The sequence below is a fragment of the Labeo rohita genome, chromosome 8, assembly GCF_022985175.1.
Source record: "Labeo rohita strain BAU-BD-2019 chromosome 8, IGBB_LRoh.1.0, whole genome shotgun sequence".
NCBI classification, from domain to species: Eukaryota; Metazoa; Chordata; class Actinopteri; order Cypriniformes; family Cyprinidae; genus Labeo; species Labeo rohita.
Window position 1 is genome coordinate 8,117,007 of NC_066876.1, and position 26,598 is coordinate 8,143,604.

The 26,598-nt window shown below is 36.4% G+C and overlaps 2 protein-coding genes across 5 annotated transcripts; both read left to right on the forward strand.

The window, feature by feature from the left end:
• Positions 1-889: 889 nt before the first annotated feature.
• star (steroidogenic acute regulatory protein) lies at positions 890-5,157 on the forward strand. The gene is made up of 7 exons (XM_051117511.1): positions 890-1,024; positions 1,125-1,232; positions 2,590-2,717; positions 2,999-3,157; positions 3,625-3,809; positions 4,041-4,134; positions 4,586-5,157. Exons 1-7 carry the CDS (start codon positions 961-963, stop codon positions 4,703-4,705), a joined length of 858 nt encoding a protein of 285 aa, XP_050973468.1. The 5' UTR covers positions 890-960; the 3' UTR covers positions 4,706-5,157.
• Positions 5,158-5,415: 258 nt separating this feature from the next.
• elmod3 (ELMO/CED-12 domain containing 3) lies at positions 5,416-26,107 on the forward strand. 4 transcript variants are annotated; one of them, XM_051117308.1, is made up of 13 exons: positions 5,416-5,586; positions 9,231-9,918; positions 14,217-14,288; positions 14,382-14,462; positions 14,548-14,617; positions 14,713-14,775; positions 16,804-16,892; positions 18,782-18,905; positions 19,540-19,662; positions 19,791-19,921; positions 20,018-20,094; positions 20,297-20,424; positions 24,293-26,107. In XM_051117308.1, exons 2-13 carry the CDS (start codon positions 9,883-9,885, stop codon positions 24,535-24,537), a joined length of 1,239 nt encoding a protein of 412 aa, XP_050973265.1. In that variant the 5' UTR covers positions 5,416-5,586; positions 9,231-9,882; the 3' UTR covers positions 24,538-26,107. The 4 variants fall into 4 exon arrangements, with proteins under 4 accessions (XP_050973265.1, XP_050973262.1, XP_050973261.1 ...); XM_051117305.1 differs by lacking the exon at positions 5,416-5,586 and adding an exon at positions 8,012-8,095; XM_051117304.1 differs by lacking the exon at positions 5,416-5,586 and adding an exon at positions 8,139-8,391.
• The last annotated feature ends 491 nt before the right edge of the window (positions 26,108-26,598 follow it).

A 26,598-nucleotide genomic window follows, 5' to 3' on the forward strand; every position in this document is an offset into this window, starting at 1 on the left:
ATATAAATTACTCTGAGGGACACGGGGTTGTGGGTTAAGGTACTTCTACTCATAAAACCACTTTCCATTGCTTAAATGTTCTTGAACAAGTTGATTTTACGTCAAGCTGAAAACCACGAGTCATTAAACCAATATTTTCATACAGCTAGAAAAGTTTCCATTGGCGCCGAGCACAAGGCTGTCAGACTGGCCTCTTATTGTTGTCATTGATGGAGAATTGATTTGTTGCTTTGATATGTGTTTGTGTGGCACAGCTTGTAACAAGATGTGACCTGGATTTTCAGAATACAGCCTAGCTTTCATCTCAGCCAAATAACGTAAGTTTGAACGCTAAAATTTGTACAATACACCATCATTTGTGTGGACTTTCGCCACTAATTATCTGTTTTGGATGTCACCAAGTAATGATGTCATTTTAATTTGTCCTCTTGGAGTGATGATGATGATGATGATGATGATGATGATACTAGACATTTTAAGCTGGTGATTTGTCATTTGTAAACTTGACCTTCTGACCTAAAGCTGTAATGGAACCAGGAGAGAATGACATATGTGACATACTGAGAGTTTCTGGCTTATCATATCCTAAAATATACCTGTGGATAAATTTAGCTGCTCTATACTGTTTGTTTTGACTGGAAAAAGAAAGAAAGAAATGCAGGCAATGTAAGTGTACTAACCGGTGTTCTGTGTGGGTAGTCTTCAGGCACTGGCTGTTATCTGTAACAACGTGTTTATACTGGTAACAGATAGGCCGTCGTGTTCGCTGCACATCCTTGACATACAGGGTCACCCCTGTGCGTTGAGTGATGGTGCTGTTTTATCTGTGAGGTGACGAGAACGCGGCCTTGTCTGACGGGGCTATAAAGGGGCCGAAGCAGACAGCTGTTCCTCAGATTCCACTTCTAACTCATCGTGCCCACATTTCACGTGTAGTCATCTGTTAAGAAAAGTTTTAAAATGTTGCCTGCAACGTTCAAACTGTGTGCTGGTATTTCCTACAGGCACACGAGAAACATGACAGGTAAGGAGCTGTTTCGGGAATCCACAGTTTTCTGAAATATTCACAATAATATGCCACTATTTAGTCATGTATATATAATTCTTTCATTGATTACTATCAGGTCTGAGGAAAAATGCAATGATTGCAATCCATCATGAGCTGAGGAAGTTTTCCGGACCTGGACCAAGTGCCTGGATCAGCCACATCCGAAGAAAAAGCTCCCTACTCAGTAAGACAACTTTTACACCACTTCAACATCCATATTAAGGGAAGAGAGACACGTTGGCTTCAAATGTACATATAATAGCTATTTATTGTGAAATGGTTTACTGTTATATACAGTACATCATTTAAGCAGCAAAAGGTTGGTTTATATATTAGTGAGAGTGATGTTGCTTTTTTACAACAGAATCGATAAACAGAAATTAACATTGAGTAACTTAAAATTTAGACACAGTGTTTACAATTATTTAGCTATTTTTTCTTCACCAGTGAAAATAGTTAGAAACAAATCCACAACAGAATTGCGCATCTCTGAGAATCACAGCTGTGGTCTTTTGTTCCTGAACAAATCAGCTTTTTTCGACAAATTGGTTGAGTGAATAATTCAATGACTCACTGATAAACACAGTTCCTGTGTTCAAATATACCAACTTACACACTATATAGTAGGCAATACATTAAAAATTAGTATGTATGAACTCTTAGCGTTCATAAATCAGTAAGCAAAAAGTGACTTACTACTATTTATGCGGAGATTACAAAGTGTGGATCTGATTAATACTTTACTATCTCATGAGGCAACAGCTGTGTTTCCATCTCTCTGTTTTTATGCGCATTTTGAAATATCAAATCAGAAACAAGTGAAATGCCACAAGTGTGTGTAAAACCAATAATGGGAGATGGAAACATGTTTGCCATATAATTTCCTCCATACGCATCATGTGACTTTGCGCTATGGGACGGCAAAACCTGACTAACAAGCGGACCGATCTCATTCCACAGCAGCTGAAATGTTGTTATGGTCATTCTGAAATGCCTGGGTCTGTCATCAAAGTATTTTTGTATAATTGCCTCCCAAAACTGTCTTACATGACTGCTTTTCCAAACAGCAGGCATCCATCTCCGAAAGCAATGACCGCATTTATTACGTTTCGTCTGCTCGCTCTGAGTAATTTATTATATATGAAAATTATTATATTCAGTGGCTTCTCCTGATATATATATAGTGGCAGTTTATCAGGAAGTTACCATTTTGTTCTCTTTGACTTGTTGGATGGAAACGGTGCTTATTCACAAATGTTTTATGCAATATTCCAATTATGCACATAAGTTTTGGATGGAAACCCGGCTATTGAGAGAGAAGTTAGCCACTTTTTTCTTGAAAGATTCAGTGTTTTTAAATGAATCAGTTAAATGAATGATTCAGTAACTCACTCATAAAGATTCTTGTTGCCACCTACGGGAAGAAAGGGTTGGTGGAAAAATCTCCACCATTTTCACAGAAATGTTTTTTTTTCTTTGAAAATCTAGTATGTACTTGTTTATGCAGAGGATCAGATTTATGCATGTGTGTCTTTGCACAGGCAGTCGGATTGCAGAGGAGACGTACAGTGAAGCTGAGCAGTGTTATGTGCAGCAGGGACAGGATGCTCTGCAGAAGTCCATCAGCATCCTCAGTGACCAGGATGGCTGGCAAACTGAGATTGAGACTGTAAGTGTCATCAAATAATCTATTTCATCATTCATTCTAATGAGACCATGTATGCAATAGTCAACATTTGAAGTGCATCAAAACCTTTCATCAAAGTTGTCCTAAAACCAAAACAATACCCGTTCTTGTCTTAGGACAACATTTTTGATCCACTTCAAATGTTGACTACTGTAGATGCCTTGTATTTGTGCATATTATACAGTTTCATACAGTACTTTAGTGTCCCAGGCCTTTAGAAGCTCATATATACTGTATAAATCCTATGTATTTTTTTCTCTCAGGCCAATGGTGATAAGGTGATGAGTAAAGTATTACCAGACATTGGCAAGGTTTTTAAGCTGGAAGTGATGCTGGAACAGAAGACGGATGATCTATATGAGGAGCTGGTGGATAACATGGAACAAATGGGGGAGTGGAACCCCAATGTCAAACAAGTCAAGGTGGGTAGAAACAGATGATATATGTGACCCTGGACCACGAAACCAGTCATAAGTGTAAATTTCTCGAAATTGAGATTTTTACATCATCTGAAAGCTGAATAAATAAGCTTTCCGTTGATGTATGGTTTGTTAGGACAATATTTGTCAAAAATTCCTACAATCAAAACTTAATCAAAAATTAAGTTTTCATATATTTACGGTGGGACATTTACAAAATATCTTCATGGAACATGATCTTCACTTAATATGATTTTTGGCATAAAAGAAAAATCGATAAATTTGACCCATCCAATGTATTTTTGGCTATTGCTACGTGCAACGTAAGACTGGTTTTGTGGTCCAGAGTCACATATGACCGCAATGTGTCCATTTATATTGTCTACACTTCTCACAGTCCTCATGATGTAACATAAAGCTACTGTTACCTAGAGATATTTGGTATTCAATACAGTTTTGGTCCCATTTAGATTCTTCAGAAGATTGGTCAAGATACTATGATCACACATGAGGTTTCAGCTGAAACACCTGGGAATGTAGTGGGCCCACGAGACTTTGTAAGTGTCCGTTGTGCCAAGCGGAGGGGATCTACGTGTTTCCTGGCCGGGATGTCCACTCAGCATGCTGGAATGCCTGAGCAGAAAGGATTTGTAAGGCAAGTGAAAATATGAACCACTTTCCTGTATATGGCCTGGTTCAGTGTTCGCTGAAACCCTCCACCTCCCCCAGCTCCACCTGTCTGGATCTGCTATGGTATTTATGTGTGCTTATTCATTTAGCAGCAGCCAAGGCCAAAAACATTAGCACTGTTATGCCAAAACCATTCAGAAAGTTCACATGATTGAAATATATACATTTATATTTACAATATTTCTTTCTTTCTAAGGGCTGAGAATGGACCCACCTGTATTGTGATGCGACCAAGTGCAGAAGATCCGGATAAGACAAAATTTACCTGGTTGCTCAGTTTAGACCTTAAGGTAAGTTAATTGTCCTGTGTGTGGGTGTCATTTCTTGGATGTTACAAATATGTTCTTGTATTCCAGTTTAATAACCATTAGCAAGCCGTTACAAGGCTGAATTCCCTAAAAAGTTTAAACACTCCTAGCACTGTTGGCGCAAATGAAATTGCTCTGTTTGTTTGATACCAACACAGCAAGACTGACACAACCAATATGTCTTATCCCAACTAACTAGGGGAGTTTTCAGGAAATCTGTTAGAAACAGTTATTTTTGCTATTTAGTTTGCTCCATTGTCTTAAAATATGACACACTTTGACTTTAAAGGAATAGTTCACCCAAAAAATGTAATTCAATTTAATAGATAATGCTTTAAATGGTGTTTACTATGAAAGGTTTACATAAGTAAAGATTTAGGCTTATTGACTGTCATATCTAATGTCTGGTTTATCCCTGTTCTATCATCTCCAGGGTTGGATCCCAAAAACTGTCATCAACCGAGTACTTTCACAAACCCAGGTGGATTTCGCAAACCATCTAAGGCACAGAATGGCATCAAATGGTGGCGTGGAAGCAGCCATTGCCTGGTGACGTTCACAGATGCTATAACAAGGGCAGACTCTTTTCAGGGTCGAGTTCATTCCATCCAAAATGGTCACACCCATTTCAGCCTACACAGATGTTACACAGATACAGAGGTTAAATTATCTAAACAACATGCTGCTCTTTGTTCAAGCCACACTATTTTAACATGCACAACATTATAAATTGAGGTTACTGGGTCATTGCAGTGGAGATTTAGTAAGTTTCGATTTCAATCTGATGTTAGACTCAGTGTACTTCCTCTGTCACCTCCATTTTGTGGCTTGAACTTCCTTTTATTCACTCATATACTTCTGCAGAATACCACTGACTTTTATTCTCTGGCTTATTAGTTCCTATTTTATCTTTGTTTGTAAAAAAAAAAAAGAAGTATTTATTTTAAGTTAATATAATAATTGCATCACACAGAAAAAGGATGTCTGCTAAATTAATATTCATTAAAACTATGAAAATGTCAAACTATAGTATCAGTCTGTTTTCTTGTTCACTGGGTTTATTTTTCTACATGTGTAACACAAGAAGTAGGACAAATTATGACCGAAGCCTCAATCTGCAGATTGAGTAAGGAAATACAGGAAATAGCTTCATCTACATACTTTGGCAGGCCACTCAGCCAGTTATATAAACAACATTTTGAGTCAGTTATGCCCATTAGCGTCTCACCGATGTTCAAGCAAACTGCCCCCGGAAAGGGAATGTGACTCGTGTTACAGCCAGAAATTCGGTCCATAAAAATGTCTTGTCGTCTGGAGTGGATTAGCCCGGGTTTGCTAAAGCAAGGAGGTGTTTGGTTATTCGCATGTGTTTTGGGAACTTCTCAGCTCCTTGAAGGTCCGACTGAGCCAACATTGCACAAAGCAGGAAATGAGGTAAATGCTGATGTCCTGGCCAAAGGCGGGTCGCAATCCCCTCTCTAATGTTTTTCATATTTTCCGACGCAGTGAGCCATTTCTGATTATTTTAAATGAATTGCAAAGCAGAAGTAGTGCAAATGACCCTTCTGTGTACACGGTTTTGGGACATTTCTGAAGACACATGTTGAGTATTGTTAAACAGCAGACAATGGTGCAGCTGGATCAGATCACTGCAAATTTTTAGGCTAGGAGCATCCACCTTTATTATCTTAGACAATCTTTGTACATACAAGCTCAATTTATTCATTGCTAGTCAGTTCTATTTTATCTCGCTTTGCCATTCTTATGTAACATACAGTAATTATACAGGTTTTAGAAGTTAAACCATAAAGGGATGAGCAGTAGAAACAGAAAGAGTGACAAAAACATAGGCAAAAATGCTTTATGCCACTTTTAAAAAATCCTCTGCTTGGCTACATTATGTGCTGTTAATGATAAATCAGTAGGCCTAACAGCAAAATAAAATAGACATAAATCTTAATTTTATTATTAGGATTTTATTGTGTTTTATTGTGACTTTTTTCTCAGAATTGCTTGATATAAACTCACAATTGCGAAACTCACAATTGTATCTCGCAATTCTGATATTTTCTCACAATTGTGAGATAAAAACTCACAATTGCGAGTTATAAAGTCCAATACTGAGCAGAAAAAAAATACTGACGTTCTCAGAATTGCGAGTTTACATCTCACAACTCGCAATTGCATGTTATAACGTCAGAATTGTGAAATATAAACTACCATTTTTGAGAAAAAAGTAAAATTTTCAAGATATAAACTTGCAATTCTGAAAAAAAGTTTATATCTCACAGTTCTAACTTTATTTTTCAGAATTGCGACTTTATTTCTCAGAATTGCATAAACTCACAGTTATAAGAAATAAAGTCAGAACTACGAGTTAAAAACACAAATGCGTTTTTGTATCGCGAGTTATAAAGTCCATTTTTGAGGGAAAAAAGATGTTCTCAGAATTGTTTATGTCTCAAAATTGTTACTGTTTCTCAGAAATGCTAGTTTATACCAAACAATTCTGACTTAAGAACTCGCAAGTGCATGACTTTTAACTTCAGAATTGTGAGATATAAACTAGAATTTCTGAGAAAAAGTAACAAGTTCAAGATATAAACTCTGGAAAAAAGAGTTTTTTTTCGCAAATTCTGACATTTTCTTACATTGGTGAGATATAAACTAGCAACTGCAAGTTATAAAGTCCAATTTGGAGGGGAAAAAAGACTAATATTTTTAAGAACTGTAAGTTTATATCTCACAATTCTGACTTAAGAACTCGCAATTCCCTGGTGAAAAAACCAGCATATGCTGGTAGCTATGTTTTGATGCTGGGATGCTGGTTAGGTAGGTTTTGGTGCTGGTTTAAGCTGGTCCTTTGCTGGTTTATGCTGGTCATGTTACTGGTCAAGGACCAGCATAAACCAGCAAAGGACCAGCATAAACCAGCTAAGGACCAGCATAGACCAGCAAAGGACCAGCTTAAACCAGCACCAAAACATACCTAACCAGCATTCCAGCATTAAAACATACCTACCAGCATATGCTGTTTTTTTCACCAGGGAATTGCGAGTTCTTAAGTCAGAATTGTGAGATATAAACTAGCATTTCTGAGAAAAAAGTAACAATTTTATGATATAAACTCTTGAAAAAAGTCTGAATTCTGAGTTATATCTTGCAGTTCTGACTTTATTTTTCAGAACTGCGACTTTAATTTATCAGAATTGCGACTTCATGTCGCGGTTTATATTGCGCAATTCTGAGAAAAATGTCAGAATTGCAATAAGTAAACTTGTAATTGTAACAAAAAAAGGACGAATTGTGAGATAAAAAGTCACAACTACCTTTTTTTTATTCAGTGGAGGAAAACGAGCTTCCATAGTTACCAGTTTGGATGCACATTCTTCTTCTTCTTCCTTTTCTGCTTTCCACATTTAAGCATAAACTATGGCTACTAAACTGTTGTTGTTGCTGTTGTTGTGAAAATGTAAATACATTCCATCCAAAATTCTAAAAAATTGTAAAATTATAAAAGAAGGGTATATTAAGTACTGCTGTCACTGTTTGGAATTCAAATAAAACCAAACAAAAAAACAAAAGAGTAAGCCTATGTTAACTAAGTGTAAGCTGTGCCTTTGTTTGTTTATTTACTTATTTATTGTTGTTCAAATATTCCATGTGCTATCTTATAAACATCTCATAAAATGGCACAATCATAGAAGAATTCACAGTCGTTTTAGATGAAGTACTATGAAAAGCCCTGTGGAAATGGCAATGAAATTTCATGAAAACAAAATAAACAAACAAACGAAAAACTTTAGAGAGTGACTAAAGGACTCCTACAGTACCGGAAGTCTATTTACAGTGGAAGAACCACAATTCCCACAAGGCGTCGGGGTTTTCAGTTACTGTGGAAAGGGGGGGAAGGGAAGCCGAGATTGGAGGGAGAGAAACTGAGGTAAAAAATTACAACTAATATTCAAAACCTAGCCTTCTAGCAACGATATAAATGCGTAATTAGCAGTTAAGAAAGGCAGCGCTACATTGTCTGCACGTTTTGGTGGATGCGGTGTCGTAAAAGACTAATTATAGGCAAGTTAGCTAAGCTAGAAACGAGAGTACAAAAAGATTGAGGCAGTTTAGCTCAAGCAGGTCGAGAGACAGACGCTTCAGCAGTCACTGACTGAAATGTGACAGTAAATAACAAGCTTTAAGCAGAAATAACTACAGTAACGGCAGGTTTTAAGTGTTGAGGTAAACGTGAGCGTTTCGTCTTGCTCATTTAACTTGAAGGGAATGAGGAGGAGGGCTGAAATGTACCGTTATTTGTGGCAGAAATAACTGTTATTATGTGAGTAAGTTAGTCAGTTTTCTCTTGGTCTTTATTGTTATTAGCCGTCAGATAAATCTGCTGTGTTCAATATATGTAGCTGGAATTACGCTTGCTTAAGTACAATACGTGTAAATGCATACCGTCATGTCTCCATATAATGGTTAATGTATCTTTTGTAAAGGTGTTTGACAGTTCAGGATGCTGTCATACATTCATGCTGTGCCGCATTTGGAGCTGATGCATCATCATCTGATGCCACTAATATCCAATACAGCCTTAACTGTCGATTAACACTTTGACTTTTGAGTTGTCTGCCGTTTATGTTTATTATTATGTTTAGTTAGTTGAGGTTTTGTGAGTCAGGATATAGATGACGTCACCTCTCAGCCTTTCTCTGCTTATGAATGCAATACATTCAGTTATCCGTCGTATAAAGCTTGGCTGCACATTAAAGACATTGCAGAACGAAAAGGAGCGTTTGCAATTTCATCTGTGGTAATTGATGATCGCATTGCTGGTCTCCATCTATTTCGATTTCAAAGGGATGCGGTCTTGATCAGATGACGTCATGCTTTTCGGATGCCGATTTTCTGTGCAGCGCTTCTTTGCATTGCTTCATAATGAAATGAGAGTGCATGCATGCATGCCTATGTGGTGCACACGTTGATGCATTGCATATGCATGTGCATTTTTAAGTGTTAATTACAATGTGATTATTATTGCATTTGCATATTCTAATACTTATGGTTGCATCCTACAGAGACTCATTCGGACGTTGCGGTGGAAGGCCACGGGGAGTTTCTGAGAAGACCGTCACTATCTCTAAGCCATCAATAAACTCCCTTTTTAGAGTCAGACCCTTGTTATAAGCTTCCGATCTGCCAAGTCTAAACTTTCGCTGAGATTTCATCAGAGGTTTCGTCTTCAAAACAGAGACACTGACAGCTTCGTCACTGCTGTACCCAGTCTATTTCAGATTTTTACTCCATTTGCAACGCTCCAGTCTCACATAAGTGGACTTAGTGCTCGCCCATTGACGTGGCACAGGCCTACTACAATTAGCACTCGACGGACTTGAGAAATCCATCGCCAACAAGGCCATCACGATTCACAACTTGCTGCACGATCCTCAGGCCTGTTACTTTTCAAATTATGCTTCTGCTCTTTGGCCCAACTCTGTTTCTACCAGCCCCTCTCTGAATCTCCAGAAGCGGCGCAGTTAAACAATGCACTGCTGAAAGATCTTCTGCTGTTTTAGTCTACATCCAACGCTTGTAGGACCGGGAGCAGGTGCTTCTGAAAGCGTTAAAAGTGCTCTAGAACCATGTGTGTCCTTTGGGCAGTGTTTCCAGTTGGCCTAGTCCACTGGATGGGTGGACAGTAGGGGGACAGCGAGACAGTGGACTCATGTCATGGAAGGGGTTGTTGCAGTCGCAGTACATACAGAGGTATGTATGACATCTCTACCTAGAGTACTACTATACTGCATTATACTCCCACGGGTTAAAAAATAACAAATTAAATCTGCTTAATATCTCAGCTGTTCAAATAGACAGCAATGAGATTAAATGTATGGCAGATTTGCTAATTTTTGTGTCCTGCTGCTTCTAGGGCTGTGCGATATTGATGAAAAATTATCTCTATATTTTTGGGGATTTTTGGATGATGATAATTAAAATTATGCTTTACTGAGTGTGTTTTTGTGCTGATACTTTGGCTAGTTTAGGCCAGTTATGGATTAATAAATGTGACACTAAATCTGCCGTTCATTCGAAACGGCGCGTTCATTTAAAAACAAAGCAAGGGATTGTCTTTTATGACTGAATTATCGAATCATTCACACAATAAATTAATGATTTGTTAAAAAAAATGGATTCATTTAGGACTGAAACACATTCTGGCAAACCAGAAAAAGAAACAGATGATATTATGTCTAAAATGTAAGTCGCTCAGTATAAACTAGTTTTTGAAACTGTTGTATAAAATATCTAATTTGTGATCAGTGCTCACAGGCTGATATTTTGGAAAACAGCAATCTTGCTTGTGTGATGTTACATAACTGTATCATATCTTATAAATATATATAAATAAAAAAAGGATATTTTCACTTTTATAACTTGAACTATATGGGCATTTTAATTGCATTCCAACAGTGTTCATCACACAGTGAATGCTTTTGGACCCTCAGGATGTTTTTGTTTGTTTTTTGCTAAATGAGTGACATACTTGCATATTGTTAAAAAAACAATTATGATGATAGATGTTAGATGATACATATTGCACACCCCTACCTGCTTCCAGCATTTTTTTGTTTTAATTCCTAAACTTTTTTTTGTCAGCTGAACCTCTTAAATGTAAAATATTTACTTAAAGCAGCCCCTGAGATTTTAAGATAGTATTTCAAAAATGTAAGGAGATTTTCACGGTTTTCATGGTTATATATTTATTATTATATAAATATATTTAAATATTTAAATAAATGTATAATTATTTATACAACAATTCTGTCTGGTCCTCAGATCTGATTGGCTGATAACAGTGTGATATTTGAGTGATAACAGAATTCCAACAACCGTTGTGCTTTTTGTTTCACTGCACTTGCGGTATTTCTCACAGTAAGTGTCATAGCGGATGCCCAAATCCAGTATAATTTTAAAAATAATACTGTTTTTATGTCACAGAATGTAGTTTTAAGGGGTTTTAAGTGAGAATGTACTTGTTTAGACTGGAGTTTTAATAAAGGTAACGCCTGTTGGAACATTTGCTTCAACGTTTTTGGAGATGTGAGTTCCAGGGTGTCAGTGGGCATTCAGCGCTCATGAAACCACCTAGAGCAGCCTTACCTCAGCCAGATCTTCTGGAATTTGCAGCTGACTTTGATGTCTCTATAATGGTTAAACATGAGATATAATGTTTTGTGAAAATCAAATGGGCAGTCTGTGGTCTCATTAATTTATTATTTGTTCCAGAGCAAATGCATTTGGCAAAATCTAATCACGTTACATTTTATGTAACTTCAGTGGTGTTTATCAGAGCGCTGCGTTTGTACTTTTGACTCAGTTTTCTAGCAACTTTTATGATGACTGTTGTTGTTGTTTATTAAATATTGTTATTTAATAATTAACATTTTATATAAATAATAGTAGTATTTAGTATTGGGAAACGGTGTGTGTTTGTGATAGTGATTCTAGTTACATTGTTCTGCCATTAGATGGCGACAAGACAGATGCCGACTGTTTTTATGAGTTAGTCAGCAGTAAAGACTTTTATATCGAAGGAGACTGAAATGCTGTTGTAAATAAGTTATTTTTACTTTCAAACACCTTGTAAGATGCAGTCAACAAATGCACTGAGCAGCGCTATCATCGGAAATCACCCTTAATAGATGACAGTAGTAACTTACAACAAAGATATGGAAAAGAATATGAGATTGAGCTGAAGAATGAATGCTGTATCAGATGCAGGTAATACAGTCAATCTCTCTGTCATAATGCTCTTCTCCACATATCACACTGCTTTTAATACAGTACAAATAAGCTTTTAATGAAGCAACTCTATGTTCCTTCATTAGTAGTTCTAAAGTGACATTTTTTAATAAGTAATGGAGGCTTGGGCTCAGCTGTTAAACTGTCAAACTGAGATTTGAATCCGTGGTGGAAGAAAGTAGTTCTGCACAAAAGAGGGGTTTTTAAAGTCACTCCATTGTTTTTTTTATACACTTGTGCCGTCAAACTGTTGTATAAACACAATATCACCCTCGTAGCTGTGAGATATGGCTGTATATGGCTGTAAAACACTGGCTGTATTGGAAAGATAGGGTGAACTTGTTACCAAAAAAAAAAAAGTTTTGAGGTTAAATAACCAGCAGGCAATTGTTTTTAATCAAAAGATGCAGGAATCTTGATCATGATTAAAATACAATTAATTATGCAGCCCTATCCGATGTAATTATTTTTCATTTTTCAACTTTTCATTAACTCAAAAATCCCTAGCAGTTCAGAAACACCTCATTAGAGAAATCCTGCTGTAGAGTTTCAGAAGTGATCTCAACAAAGTCTCAACTGTGCTCAGATTTCCAGATACCGAAGTCTGCAATTAAAAAGATTTCAAAATTTCAGTTCAAGCCTAACACTGTTATCATGACCAAACAAAAACAGTGTTATTGCAATATAATAAAAATAAATAAATAAATAATGCTATCAGTCAAATTAATGTATAACTTTGTTTATTTTGTGATTTCTCTCTATTGGTCAGTGAGCCACACTCAAATATTAGTGTAGGGAGGCATGGAGAGAGAGTTTGTAAGTATATCTGAAAAAAAAATCTACAGAAAGAACTCACTATTAATCAACACTTTCTCCAGACTAGGCTGTCTAACAGTGTTTCTGGACACACACCAGTGTGTTAGTAGAGACTCCAAGACCTGAAATGGATGTTTCAGATAAGAGAGACCTCCAGAATGTGTACTGTTGGTCTGCCTTCAGGAACAGGGTTGGGAAACGCTGGTCTAAAAACAAGTCTTTTTATGGAGTGCAAAGAACTCCCATATTTGAAAGATATTTTTTTTTGGGTGCAGGTCTCTCAAAAACATGATTTTGTGCAGCAGTAGTTGCTACACAATGCACTGTCTTCTGTTTTTGTTTCATAGTAACTAGTGAGTCGACTGATTATCAGCATATTAAGCATTTTTATGGATATCAGTCATTTTCATAACTGATTTTCCAATAAAATAATTTAAAAGCATTTAAAGAGAGTTTCTGTCAGAGCCCTTGTTATTCCTAGTTTTGACATTTTCCGTTTTACACCAGACATGTATATCAGTTCAAAATATCGGTTATCGGTCTACTTGATTTGTAATAATCACTATCAACATTGGCCTATCAACATTTGTCAACCCCAAACACCCCCTACTTATGTTGTAGTGTCAACCCAGTAATTACAGGCTCTGGATTATTTCAGTATTATCATATTTGTAGTGTTAAGGTGATATCTTTATTTATTTATTTTTTTAAATATCATGGTTATCAGTATGTTATGACAACTCTAATCTGAACAGTTAATTTTATCAGTTTTATTCAGTTTTTTTTTTTATTTCTCATAAGGAATTTCTGAAGGAATTTTTTGCGATTATTGTAATTCACAGTCTGTTACTCAATGAAAAAGCTGTAGTATACTGTACTATACTATAATTGCACAGGGCTGGTTTTGTAATATCGGGGCATGCGTTTTAAATACATTTGATGCTGCACTGTAAATTTCCTAACAGGTGTGACGCAGCTGCTATACCATCCTTTACACCTCCTCTCTTTGTTTTACTCTGGGAGCAAACGGCACAGAGGGAATTTAACAACATGGCAACTACACTGACTAGGGAGATCTAGTCTAAATTATAAGCACTGTACACTTCACTGTAATACATTTGTACAGTGCATATAATTTAGTCTATTAGTCAGTTTAGCATTGACCTTACACCTTTCCTTTTAAAATTTGGTAGATGTGGTGCATTAATAAACATGAAAATGCTAGGGAATTGTGTGCAATAATAGAAATGTGCACAATAAGTGAATTCAGTTTACAGTTTAAATTTAATGTGCTTCAACAGAATTCATTTTAGATGTATTCTTAAGTTTAATTTTAAACTTTGTGTTAGCTTTTTAAAAACATTTAAGGGAAGGAATAACAGCAATGCAAATATTTTGAGATATGTATATTTATATATTCTATATTTTTGATTTCTTCCTTTTAGGGCTTGAATGGCTTTCCACAAGAATGTAAACAGACAGAGGATCTAACCAATGGCCACTCCAAATGCACAACTGTGAGTTTGCACTGCCAGAATCTATTCAGTGAAACCAGGTCTGCATGCATCATGGTTGCTTCCTGTTTTTGTGTTTTGGATTTTTTTTTATAGATCCTAAATGGACTGACTCCAGGTAATGGCATCAAAGACAATGGCAGCGTGAATGGCAACCCTTATCTCAAAACTGTCCCAGTGAGTATTTCACTTACAGTCACGTGATGTTCTGTGCTCTTGGTTTGAATAGCGATGGTAATGGTGTGAACTTGTGGTTTTGTAGATCTCAGCGCTAAAACAGAATGGGCTCTTACAGTCTCTGGCAGCAGGAGGCAATCAGACTAAAACAGAAGGTAAAGACTTCATCACTCAGAAACATTGTTACACAGAATGATGTCAGTAGTTCAACAGTTCAACACAATGTGTGTGCGTGATTTTGTCTGTCTAGAGGTGAGCTTGGAGGTGGAGCGAGCACAAGAGGAGTGGGATGCCCTGGAGAGCATCCAACCAGGTGAGACCAATTACCTTGTCACCATGGAAACAACGTCCTGTCAGCCTGGATACTGAGCACATTACGTCAGCGTGACTAAGCATACGCCCCTACCCTAGAGAGATGGCATCACCTCCTTGGCTAAAATAGATACATTACGAAACCTGATCACTGTCAGATGCAATCTGGAGCATCGGCATCTCTTGATGAGATATGTGGGCAACAAATGGGCGATGATTTTACAGCACAATTACTATATGTAGACGGCAGTCCACGTATAAATAGTATGTGTTGTATTGAAAGTCGAGGAGAAGATTTTTATGTTAAGGCCCCCACAAAATATGTTCCCTAATAGATTTTTAGTGAATTAGGTGACATTAAATATCAGACCTCTGTTGGCTTTATAAACTGAACCATAAATTGCTTTGAAACTGAGATTCTCTGTTTAGGCAATCGAAAATTGAGTCTATATGTTAAGCAGTTCAGGCTGAATAAATAATTTAATACCAAGAGTTAGAGATTTAGAGATTAATACTTAGTAATACTCATTTAATACTACGGATGCACCAATGAGTCGGCCAATGATCTGTATCTGCTGATTGTTTAAAAACAGCCAAGGATCAGTGCCAATTATATCTTGTCTGTCAAAATGAGACAGAAAAACGTGTCACTGTGCTGCAGCTCATATTGTGTGAAAAGAAAATGCCTCTTGTGTAGAATTTAGGGATGTCAGAGTCAGGAAGATAAGAATGCAGTAGTTTTAAAAACAAAAAAACAGTGGCATTAACGCAGGTTGTGTTTGATCACCAAATCTCCCATTTTTCAAGCTAGGGTTGCCAAGTCCATAGATTTTTAACTTCACCAGACATTATTTGCAGTGACCTCTCATCCAATAATTGCAAAGAGCTCTGTGCTTTTTTCTGATAAGAAGCTCTCTCATCTCAAATTCTGTCCATTTTATCACAAAATTCAAACAGTAAATGCCATTTTGACGCTCTTAAATGTGGTGTGACAGATCAACGTTGTGCATCTGTTTAAGTAAGAGTGCAGAGTGTTTCAGCTGTAGATAATTAATAAAACAGCTTGTGATCAGTCATTTAACATTGCATTTACCTTAGGAAGGTTATCCAGTGTTCACAGTTTGTTAGTTAGCTGTGAAATCACTAGACAGGGGCTTAATTGCTGTTAAATATGTATCTTAGAATAAATCTGACATGAAGACAGCATTTTATTGCAGTTGAGTTGTATGCATACATTTCAGTTTTTATCTGAGTGTGATTATATCTGAAAAAAGGCAGTTAAATATATTATTTTATATTGGTCAGCTCGTAAGACTTGAAGCAGGATAATTAGCAAAGAACTATGGCACACACATATACTGGGTATTGGTAAAAAATGTTTAATTTTCCATTTGATTAAATATGGGTGAATAATAAGTAAGTAATTTATATCATGATTTTAACATGAAGTAAAAATACTGAAAATGTAATGATTATAATAATATCAACAGTGATGGCAGACCTATCAATAACATGGATGCATTTGTAATTTCACAAATAAAACAGCTTCACAAATAAAAAATAATTGCAAATATATGCATTTTTTTTAAATACTTATTTTTAAATGTGTTTATCTATATTGTTTTATCTATGTTCAACATTTTCAAATGGTTTGAACAAATTTTAACATGTTCATAACGTTTTTGACAGTTACATATAATTACTCAATACAAACACGTGGTTAATCCAGATATTTCTTAAGGTAATTCACTCTGTATAAACGATTATTGCTCTGTGTTTGATAGAGGCAGAAAGCGCAAGCAGATAGGTAACATGCAAATGTGACAACAGGGCTTAGCTGAGGATCAGTTCCACATAACCAGTCAGAAATTACGTTAAGTTTCTCAAGCCTTCAGTACATAAAAAAAAAAAAAAATATATTTTGAAATGGACATCGCTATATTCTGATTATCCAGACTGAACCATGTTTACAAAACAAATGTGCATTGTGTGGTCATTTGTCAGTAAACAGTGTGTTTTTCTTGTGTAGTTCTTGCTGAGGATCTTACCCCATCACCGCTGATCTCTTTCAATGAGGCTCTGCAGCATTTTCAGACCACTGATCTTGGAGACCTGCTTGTGAGTTTATTATAAGAAACTGTTAGGGATGTAACAATATCAAAATTTCACAATACAATAATATCAATATATGAAGTCCACAATACAATATTTATTGCGATATTTAAAAAAAAAAAAAAAAAATGAAATAAAATGACAAATGAAGAATTAGAAAAAAATTGCAATTTTGTACATTTTAAAATTCAGTTATTCTATCTAATGCACTTTGAGAGTTCAAAATCAAGAGCTCCAACTCATGTTCTTAACTAAGAGAACTTAAGTCAGAAAAAGTTTAATTGACTTGTACCTGAACTTTAAAGAGCACTCAACCCTCTTTTTATTTGATATTCTGTCTCAGTCTAAATTACATTCTATTATTACATTCATATTTATTTTCTTTTATGCCAAAAATGATTAGGAAATTAGGTAAAGATCATGTTTCATTAAGGTATTTTGTAAAATTCCTACCGTAAATATATCAAAATATCAAAAATATGTCTTGGCCAAATATTGTTCTATTATAGAAAACCATACATCAATGGAAAGATTACTTATTCAGCTTTCAGATAATGTATAAATCTCAATTTCGAAAAATTGATCCTTATAACTGGTTTTGTGGTCAAGGGTCACATATATAGTAAAACAATTGCACTGTAAAATAAATGAAAATGATTATTTCAGAAGTATATTATGTTTGATTTACACTGCAATATGTAAATTACAATAATTATTTCCTAATTTCTAGACTTGAAAGAGAGATTTTGAATTTGGACTGCAGTAACGTTACCCATTTAAACCGCTAGCTGTTAGCAATTCATGCTGCACTTTTTTTTTTGAGCTTTTATTTACAGAAAACTCCAGCTTCTGTGAAAACAAGCTTACAAAAACGTATTTTGCTACAAATCTAGTTTGTACAAATCTTTTAGCAAGAAAAAACTCACGCACTAAACTCACAGTTCATGCAATAACAAATTCACTGTATTCACTGTGAATGGGGGCGGAAAACATTGGATCACAAGCTGATCGCCTGAACAACGTGTGCGCTTCACTTTGATATGTGCAGCAGAACATTTTATGTTAGAATAAGCAGTTTAAATATATTTAAAAAATTACACTTTTACACTATTTTTACACTAAATTACACTTTCACAGCTGTGCTTGCGGCAACCCGAGTGCAAATCCCGTCTCGAGGTCCTTTGCCGATCACGTTCCCCTAACTGTGCCCAGTACTTTACTGTCATCTCTCTACTTTCCTGTCCATTAAAGGCACAAAAAAGCCCCAAAAAAATAACTTAAAAGCAAAAAAAAACCTACACTTTTTGTCCTGAAGACCCATGTGGTTTTGTATTGTCATGTGGCCACGATAATATCAAGACAGTTTTGCTATTGCAATAACACGATATTGAGAATATCATTACATCCCTAGTCAGGGTTCCCACAGGTCCTTGAAATCCTTGAAAGTTTGTGAATATGAAAAAAATTTAAGGCACTGGAAAGCTTTTGAAAATGAACATGCATAGATACAGGCTTGAATTTCTTTTGCACGAAACTGCTACAATAATACCTCAACATTTCACAGACATACCGTGAAACATTGCAAAAATGGGCTGTGAAGTTTGAATAAAATGCTTTTTTTAGTTGTGTTTGACACATGAAAACTGTAACAATGTATCTTACAAGGTAACAATGTAACCTTGCTCTCACTTGAAATGTGTCCCCACATTAAGTCCTTGAATTTGAGGATATTGGACCTGGAAAGTCCTTGAAAAGTCCTTGAATTTGAAGTTAACCAAGGTGTGGGAACCCTGCCTACTAACTATACACTACATTTATATAGCAGAAGAATATGGTTGTCATTTACTCTCTTTCTCTTTTCTTTATTTTTATTACTTGCTCTTCTCTTCTATTAGAAGAACATTCAGCCCACCATTCGCAGGACTGGATTGGCCGCCATCACCCATTTCCTGTTCGGCCCTCCTCGGCTACACAAAGACCTTGTAGAGGAGAGAGACTTAGTGTTTGCCATCGCACAGTGTGAGTATAACATATGACTTGACATAGAACATAAGTCAAGTAACTACATGCTTTGTTTTAATGACTACATTCATCTCTTTAGTAACACCTCCAGTGCATAACGTTCAGTGTTGATGAATCAGTTAGAGGTGCATGAAATTTAATATCTTTATTTTGGATTTCTAGAGGTTACCTTATGAAATTTGCAATGAGCACATTTCCTTGATTTACGCAGTGATGTGTTGAACTGTTAAGTGCTAGTAATACAACATTTCTGACATTGTTTAAAAATGTACAAGCTGATCTTTCTGATGTTGTGCAATGCAAACCTGCATGATCATGCTATCCTTGCATTGTGGTTTTTAAAAGTCAGCTGGTCATCAAACATTACTCCAAGATGGTTAAAATAAAAAATAGAGATGTGTGTCATCAGCATAGCAATGGTAGGAGAATTATGTGCCTGTATGGGTCCCAGTGATGTAGTGTATTTAGAGAGGAGGTGAGGTCCAAGAACAGATAATAAGTAGTATTTGCAGTATTTTTTTAGTATAGAGTATCACTCTTACATTTGTTTTTCAATTTCATGATCCCTCTAAGTTGTTCAGTAACTGCCTGAATGTCTTACATGTGATGTCTTTGTTTTGTGATTGTGTAGGTTCTCTGGATAATGGCCAGTCAGTTCACATGCGTGTACTCCAGACCATCTACAGGAAATTAACCTGCACCCGAGCTGACTGCCCTCGCTATGGACCACACTGGGAGAACGTGGGCTTTCAAGGTACCTCAAAGAAGCATCTATGCTTAAAATGTGTAAACAAATCAATGTAATTAATTAATTATTTCCATAATGTCATAAAAGTCACCTGTATGTAATATTTGTTTTTTGCATGTCTTTTATACTTTCAGGTTCAGACCCTGCTACAGATCTGAGGGGAACTGGTTTTCTGGGCCTGATGCACACTCTCTACTTCGTCATGGATCCAGAAATACTACCACTTGCTAGAGAAATCTACAAACTCTCTCAGCATCCAGTCCAGGTGCTGCAAAACACAGTCAAACATACACTTGCTGCAGCCTTATCAAAATTGTTCAAAGACTATAAAAATGCTAATTTTCATTTTTATCACCTGCAGAATTTTCCGTTCTGTGTGATGTCAATCAACATGACGCGAATCGCCCTGCATGCTCTCAGGGAGGAGGTGCTGTCCAAGTAAGTCATCTCGCAATGTAGGAAGCTGCAGCTTTTGAACATTAATTGGTGTTTATTTTGTATAGTAGTAATTACATATTGTCAAACTTTGAAATGATTTGGCTGTTTGTCCTTTCTCTGATGTATTTGCTGTAGCCTTTCATAACCTCTGCAGTTGTTTCCATGGCAATAAAACATTTTCTTGCTTTGTGATGTCACATAGGGAGTGTAACCGAAGGCAACAGGTCGTGGCGGTGCTGAATGATTTTTATGTTGCAACATTCCTGCATCTCTACCAGCTTTGGAAGAGCCAGCAGAAAACCATCTCTGACTCTGGCCATGTACTCAAAGGTGACTTTTCAGTTACAAATTAACAGCGCTGTAGTGACATTCAGCATAGATTTGATTTAACATTCTGTCATTTGGTAAAAATCATTTGAAGAGGCTGAAATTTACTTTTATTTTTTACCCTTAAAGTCCACTTAATGCTATTAAAGGTTTGCACCAAAACCGCTTTTTTACTCTCACTAACCCTTCGAATGAAACAAAGGTTTTGGTTACTGTACCTTTAAGAGTTTGGCATGTAAATGCCCTCTATTCTGATTGGCTAGCTTTTACATTGTTCACACTGTAATTCATTAGGGTAAAAGTTGCTGCATATTGAATAAATGTTTAGATAGATGTGTGAATCTTTGGTTAGACAGTGAATGGAATTGATTCTTGAATCATAGGTTTTTGATTTAGGAATAATTTTTGCAATTTCAAAACAATTAGTTTTTTGTTTTAAATCAATTTTGGCTGGAAATAAGGTTGTTATGGTGAGGTTGTAACTTTAAATACCAAATAAAATTTCACGATTCTTGCTTACAATTTTGATACCACAGGAAATTAATACTAACCTCACAGACCCAAATATAGAAAAAACCTTTCACCTTTAAAATGTTGTTGTAGGAGGCCTCTAATGCAGAAATAAATGGGTTTTTACATTTTTGACATTTACATTTTAGTGAGTTTTTAGGGAAATGCTGTAATATTGCAACATTGTGCTCTTAGGGTAGCAGGATTTCTGTGTTTTTACTCACTATCTGAACTAATGTAAAGGTTCATTTGCAGGGTGTAATGCTTTCGTAACCTTGTATCAGTGGTCTATATGAATATATACAATAATAATCACACAATAATGATGCAGTTAGTTATATTTTAATGAAATGAAATTAATTGATTATAAAATATATGCTCAGATTATATTTACAGAACCTAAATAAAAGCTTTCATCACTTGACTTTAAACGTTCATCTCTTGCATGAAAATGTATCACTTGTATCAGAGTCCATCTCAGAGTCACTGTTCCTATTTTGGACAGCACCAGTAATGTGATAGATCCATACGATGAGACTGTCTTTGCTGGCTGATGGCATTCTGAAATAGGAAAAAACACTGATTATTTTCTATGCTACATCATTTCAATGTAAATCAATCCCAGTTAAACTGACACATTGTAAAGAGTGTGCACAGAATTCACAATTTACTGTCTGATAGCTTATTGTTTCCTTACTTATCATGCTAATAGCACAGATACCCCCAAATTGCAGAACATTATCACCTGTTACCTGTACTCATGCAGCAGGCAGATATTTTGGCAAACAAGCAAAGGCCAGAAAAAAACAACAGGACCAGTTAAATATATTTTAGAAATGATAAGATACAGATGTTTCTACTAGTATTTTTTTTTCCCCCACATGGAACAGGTGAGAAGCACAATTCATCCATGTGATGTGCAAGGTGCACAGGCAAATTTTGCTACTCCTTTAACCCAAACACTTACATAACAAGCTTAAAACCTAAAACGATCAAAGTATTCAACATTACCTTAATATCTACATTATCTTTACATATTACGAATCACATAAAAAATATTTGGGGCATAATAATGACTTTACTCAATAATTTCTTCTCTTCCATGTCAGTCTTTGTTGCGTGTTCACGAGAGTACCACAACGCATGCCTCACTACAACTCCATTACTTAATGTCACTAATTTAATGTTTATATATTTTGAAATATTGAAAGATACTTTACTGAATTGTGAATTTTTAACATTTTTAAAATGATTATTGGCTAAAACTAGTGTTAATTTTGTCAACTATTTTTTTAAATTCATTACAGGATATCAATTAGAGGCTAAATAAACACCAAAGACTTTAGATGTGCTATAGCAGGGGTGCCCAGACTTGGTCCTGGAGGGCTGATGCCCTGCAGAGATCCAACTTGCCTCACTTAGGTCCAACAATTACACACCTGCTGGGAAGTTTCTAGTGAGATGCCTAGTAAGACCCTGACTAGCTAGTTCGGGTGTGTAATTGTTGGACCTAAACTCTGAGGGACCCCGACATTCCAGGACCAAGTTTGGGCACCCCTGGGCTATAGATTCACCCTGTCTACATAATGAAAACTGGTGTAATAAAAACCTCATCTCAAATATTCTAACAGAGAAATTCCCAGTAGTAATTCCAGTAATTCCAAATTGTATTAATGTTTCGCTGCACAGAAGTTGCTTAAGTAACGTCACAATCGCGAACAATACAGTTGAGATCCATGACAGAACACAGACTGGCTAAATGGCAGAATTGAGACTTGTACAATACTATATGTCGGTGTTGTCAGATCATGACGCCTCCGCCAGTGGGTTGTGAGACTGAACATTGTAGCCAATCAGAGACATATCTATTGATTTCAGAGGCGTTTTGTGTGTCAAAATCCACTTGACAGACTGTGTTCTGGAAGCTTGCGAATCCTGTCATCATGACAAAGTGTAGATGCAATATGAATAAGAGATTAATTGTGATGTGTAGAGAGAGTCATTGATTATAGCAGAATTTTCTGAGATCGTGACAAACTGAAATGAGTGACAGCCAGGACCGAGTTTGCCTATGCCTACATGCTATACATGCTATATATATAGGCGAGTCTCGTCAGTTTATAAAAGGAAAAAATAGGGTCAATCTCAGAAATGTTTAAAAACCTCTGGCTTACGTATCGGTTTAACAGAACAGCTCTGATTGGGGGATTTGAGCTCTTGATATCTGGAAACCACAAACCTAGTAATAGATTTGCATAATAGAGTCTTGTACAGCAGTATGAAATGTTTTTTCAACACAAATAAAAAGGTTTTTAGTAAAGTCTCGTCTTTTTCGTCAACAATATTGCATGTTGATATAGTCTCAGGTATCGTTTAATGACCTTAATTATCGTCTTGCCATCTTCTTGTTTTAGTAAGGGGAAAACTTTCTTGATGAACATTTTTCATCATAGATTTTGTTAACAAAATTAACTCCTAATTCTAACTGAAACAACTCCGCCCCCCAATGGCACCCCTCGCCCCCCTTGAAGGTCAAGTTAATTTTTTTTTCAATATAGCGCCAGATTAACAACAGAAGTCATTTAAGGTTACCTTCCCTATAGAACAGGTCTATACAGGTTTATAATCTTTTATTAAACAAACTAAATAACCTTGTGGTGTATAAAAGTACAGTTTAACATGTGCCAGAAGTATATAAGTCTTGTATCACTTTTGTACAGTAAAATGTAGGTCTTTATATATTCCTATTTCTGCCAATTTTAAATAAAACAATTAAATAATAAAAATAAATATTAGTACAAGATTACCAGTTAATTGTAGAAAAAAATACTACAATTATTGTTAAAACTTTTTAAACTGAATATTCAGACAATTTTTCTTCCATGTATTAATTTTAACAGTAAACTTCTGTTTGTTTGGCAAAGAAATAAACGAAAGAATTTCTGGGGAAAAAAGAAAAAGATTGTAGGGCCCTGTTGTTTAAAATGTTGAAATTGAGAATTCACTGAAATAAATGTTTCCGTTATTACATAGAGAGTACAGTACAGAATTTACTGTTGGGTACCGGGTACCGACACCCCCTCCCAAAGCTGTAAACCTAGGGGAAACACTGCGATTAAAATCAAAACAAACCATTAGAGTAAATTCAAAACAAACCAAACAATTACAAAATCCACGTTTCAAGATCAGTGCATGTGCATTGGCAAAATGTATAATTGATGCATCAAGAAAGCAAGTGAATCTTTGTAGTCTATGTTGAAATGTGAAGGTGGGTGTAAAGAGCTTTGTGTTTAATGTGAGAGTTTATCTAGTGGAAAAAGAGAAAGCCTGACCTTTTCTCTTTCTGCTCTGTGATGCACAGAAGTGGAGCTCTTCGCCAAGAAGAACCCCAAGCAGATTCTCAAACGTCTCGAGGGCTACCTGAAGGAGAGACGTGCTGGGACAGGACACCGAACGTCACCCGACACACTATCGCATAGCAACCCTTCACCTGGTGACTCTGGGTCTCGAGCAGGGAGTCAGGGCGGGAAGGAGGGCAAAGAGCTGAACTTCACTGGAGTGTGCGAGCTGCCACCTGAGATGGAGGGCGAGGCGAGACTCATCTGAGAGACGGAGAGGCATTCGATTTGTACAGTCTCGACTATCTCTCGTGCTCTAACTTTGTCGTTCTCTCTGTTTCTTCATTTCCTTTCTGTCCTTTCATGCTCGAGTACACTCAGAGACAAGTCTGTGTTGTAACTGTAGTTGCTAAAAAGTATAAAACTCTCTGCTGTCTTGTTTCCGTTAGAATACCTATTGGCTCTTCTATTATAAAGGCTAGATTTAGTTGCCAAGTGTAAAAGGAGAATCTCAGAATTAACCGCCTCTGCGGCGGCAGGTTGTCTTAAAGCTGTCAGGAAGAAAGAGAGACTGTTTACAGGCCTCATGGGCTTGCAGTTGCAAAAGCCAGCCAGCACCTTACCCACTACTGTGGTATTGAGTGGGAGTGACTTCCTGTGTGTGATCGCCTGACTGTTTAGGCACGTATTTGATTGAGACTAGTCTAGTGAAAGCCTTGTGATCCTCGTGGTCATTTGAACACGTTCACTGTGACCGAGTCAATGCTCAAGAAAGTTGGCAGCGTTTGTATTGATGTTGGCTCTTTACTCTTCACTGTTGAAAAATGGAATGAGGTATCAAAACATTGGATGGAAATAGCCTCAATAGGCCAAAGTTTTTTATTTTATTTTCTCCCTTTAGAGAGATAAATGTCACACTATCGTTCAAAGATAGTCGGACATGTTTCTGTTGGCAGGAACTTTTCAGCAAAAGCCTGAAATTGTAAAGTAAGGCATCTTTTGGATGGGAAAGTGCATTTTAGTGACCTGTAGACCAAAATGTATGGATGTTTGACTATATATTTTTCAGTTCAGTTACAATACTATCGTTGACACTTGCAGACTCTTCACTATTAACTGAATTATCAGCTAAATTTATTTAACTGTTTGAGCTTTGAGCTAAAATTAGGGCAGTAATCAAAGTTAAATGTGATATTTGGAGGTGTTGTTATGCTTGTCTGCATGAAGCGAATCTTACTTGTTTCTTCTAATGATAGCAGGTACATTCCAGTTTTAAGTGAACATGTTGTGGACGAGAGTGGGGATGATCCCATAACATAAAAGCTTTCCTGAAAAATTTCCGGTGTCCCGGACGAGCCCCCAGTTTTTCTTTGCGAAACCCTTTTGTGCCAGAAATAGTCCTAAGAAATGTTATCGGTTACTTGTTACGGCATTTCTAGTGCGTTACAGCATTCTCAAGCTGTCTTCTAGATTGGCCTGAGAGGATAGATGGTGTATTTTAAATTGTTGGATGATAGTGATTATATCGTTACAGCTTCCGGAAGCACTTTTAGCAATGAAAGTGTTTAAACTTATTAGGGATAGTTGTGTCTATAAGACATGGCTTTAATACAACATTAGCAGGAAGCTGCAGGTCCTTTAAGCTGTATGTTATACGTAACCTAACGATTATTTCCTTCAGAGTTGCATGAGACACGTTGAAAACTTCAGTAGCAAAAAGTCAATCACTTCTTGCATCTAACATACAGCATTTAAATAGACATGTACGACCTGTTTATAGTGTAGTCAAGTACTCCGTGAGACTTATTGATTTGAACACACACACACACACACACACACACACACACACACACACACACAAAAAAACAAAACGTAGAATACCTTTTTTGCTGTCGAGCCACATCAGGTTAGTGCAGAAAATAGTTGAGAATTTGATGTATTTTTGTCATTCGCGTCTTGTTCTCCCTAGTCCAGGTCCAATAAAGATGCGAGGGTTGCAACGGTCATGTAAATTGACGGTGACGTACTGTACATTTGGAGAAAAACTTGATGGGGAAGGCCTTTCCCTCCCTTTGCAACCCTATTCTGCACTCTCGTCTTGTTAGCATGTCAGGTAGCGCTAGAGATGTAGCATCCAGGAATCGTTGTTTTAAATTCCTTGTTAAAAAAGCTTGTTAATCTAACTCGGTATGGTTGCATATGTTTGTCTAAGTTACCTAGTCCAAAGTGTTGATGTACAATATGAGTACAGTGCGTTCTGTATGTTTCAGGTTTAATTTTACGCTTTTGTTTTATTCTTTCGTAGTTTATTTTCTTAAACGACACATGA

Excerpts from the sequence above, each read along its gene's own strand:
- star (XM_051117511.1), top strand. The coding sequence starts at position 961 with ATGTTGCCTGCAACGTTCAAACTGTGTGCTGGTATTTCCTACAGGCAC. Across the intron at positions 1,233-2,589 it reads AAGAAAAAGCTCCCTACTCA|GCAGTCGGATTGCAGAGGAG; the intron begins GTAAGACAACTT and ends GTCTTTGCACAG. Across the intron at positions 4,135-4,585 it reads TGCTCAGTTTAGACCTTAAG|GGTTGGATCCCAAAAACTGT; the intron begins GTAAGTTAATTG and ends TATCATCTCCAG.
- elmod3 (XM_051117308.1), top strand. The coding sequence starts at position 9,883 with ATGGAAGGGGTTGTTGCAGTCGCAGTACATACAGAG. Across the intron at positions 9,919-14,216 it reads CAGTCGCAGTACATACAGAG|GGCTTGAATGGCTTTCCACA; the intron begins GTATGTATGACA and ends TCTTCCTTTTAG. Across the intron at positions 14,776-16,803 it reads CCTGGAGAGCATCCAACCAG|TTCTTGCTGAGGATCTTACC; the intron begins GTGAGACCAATT and ends TTTCTTGTGTAG.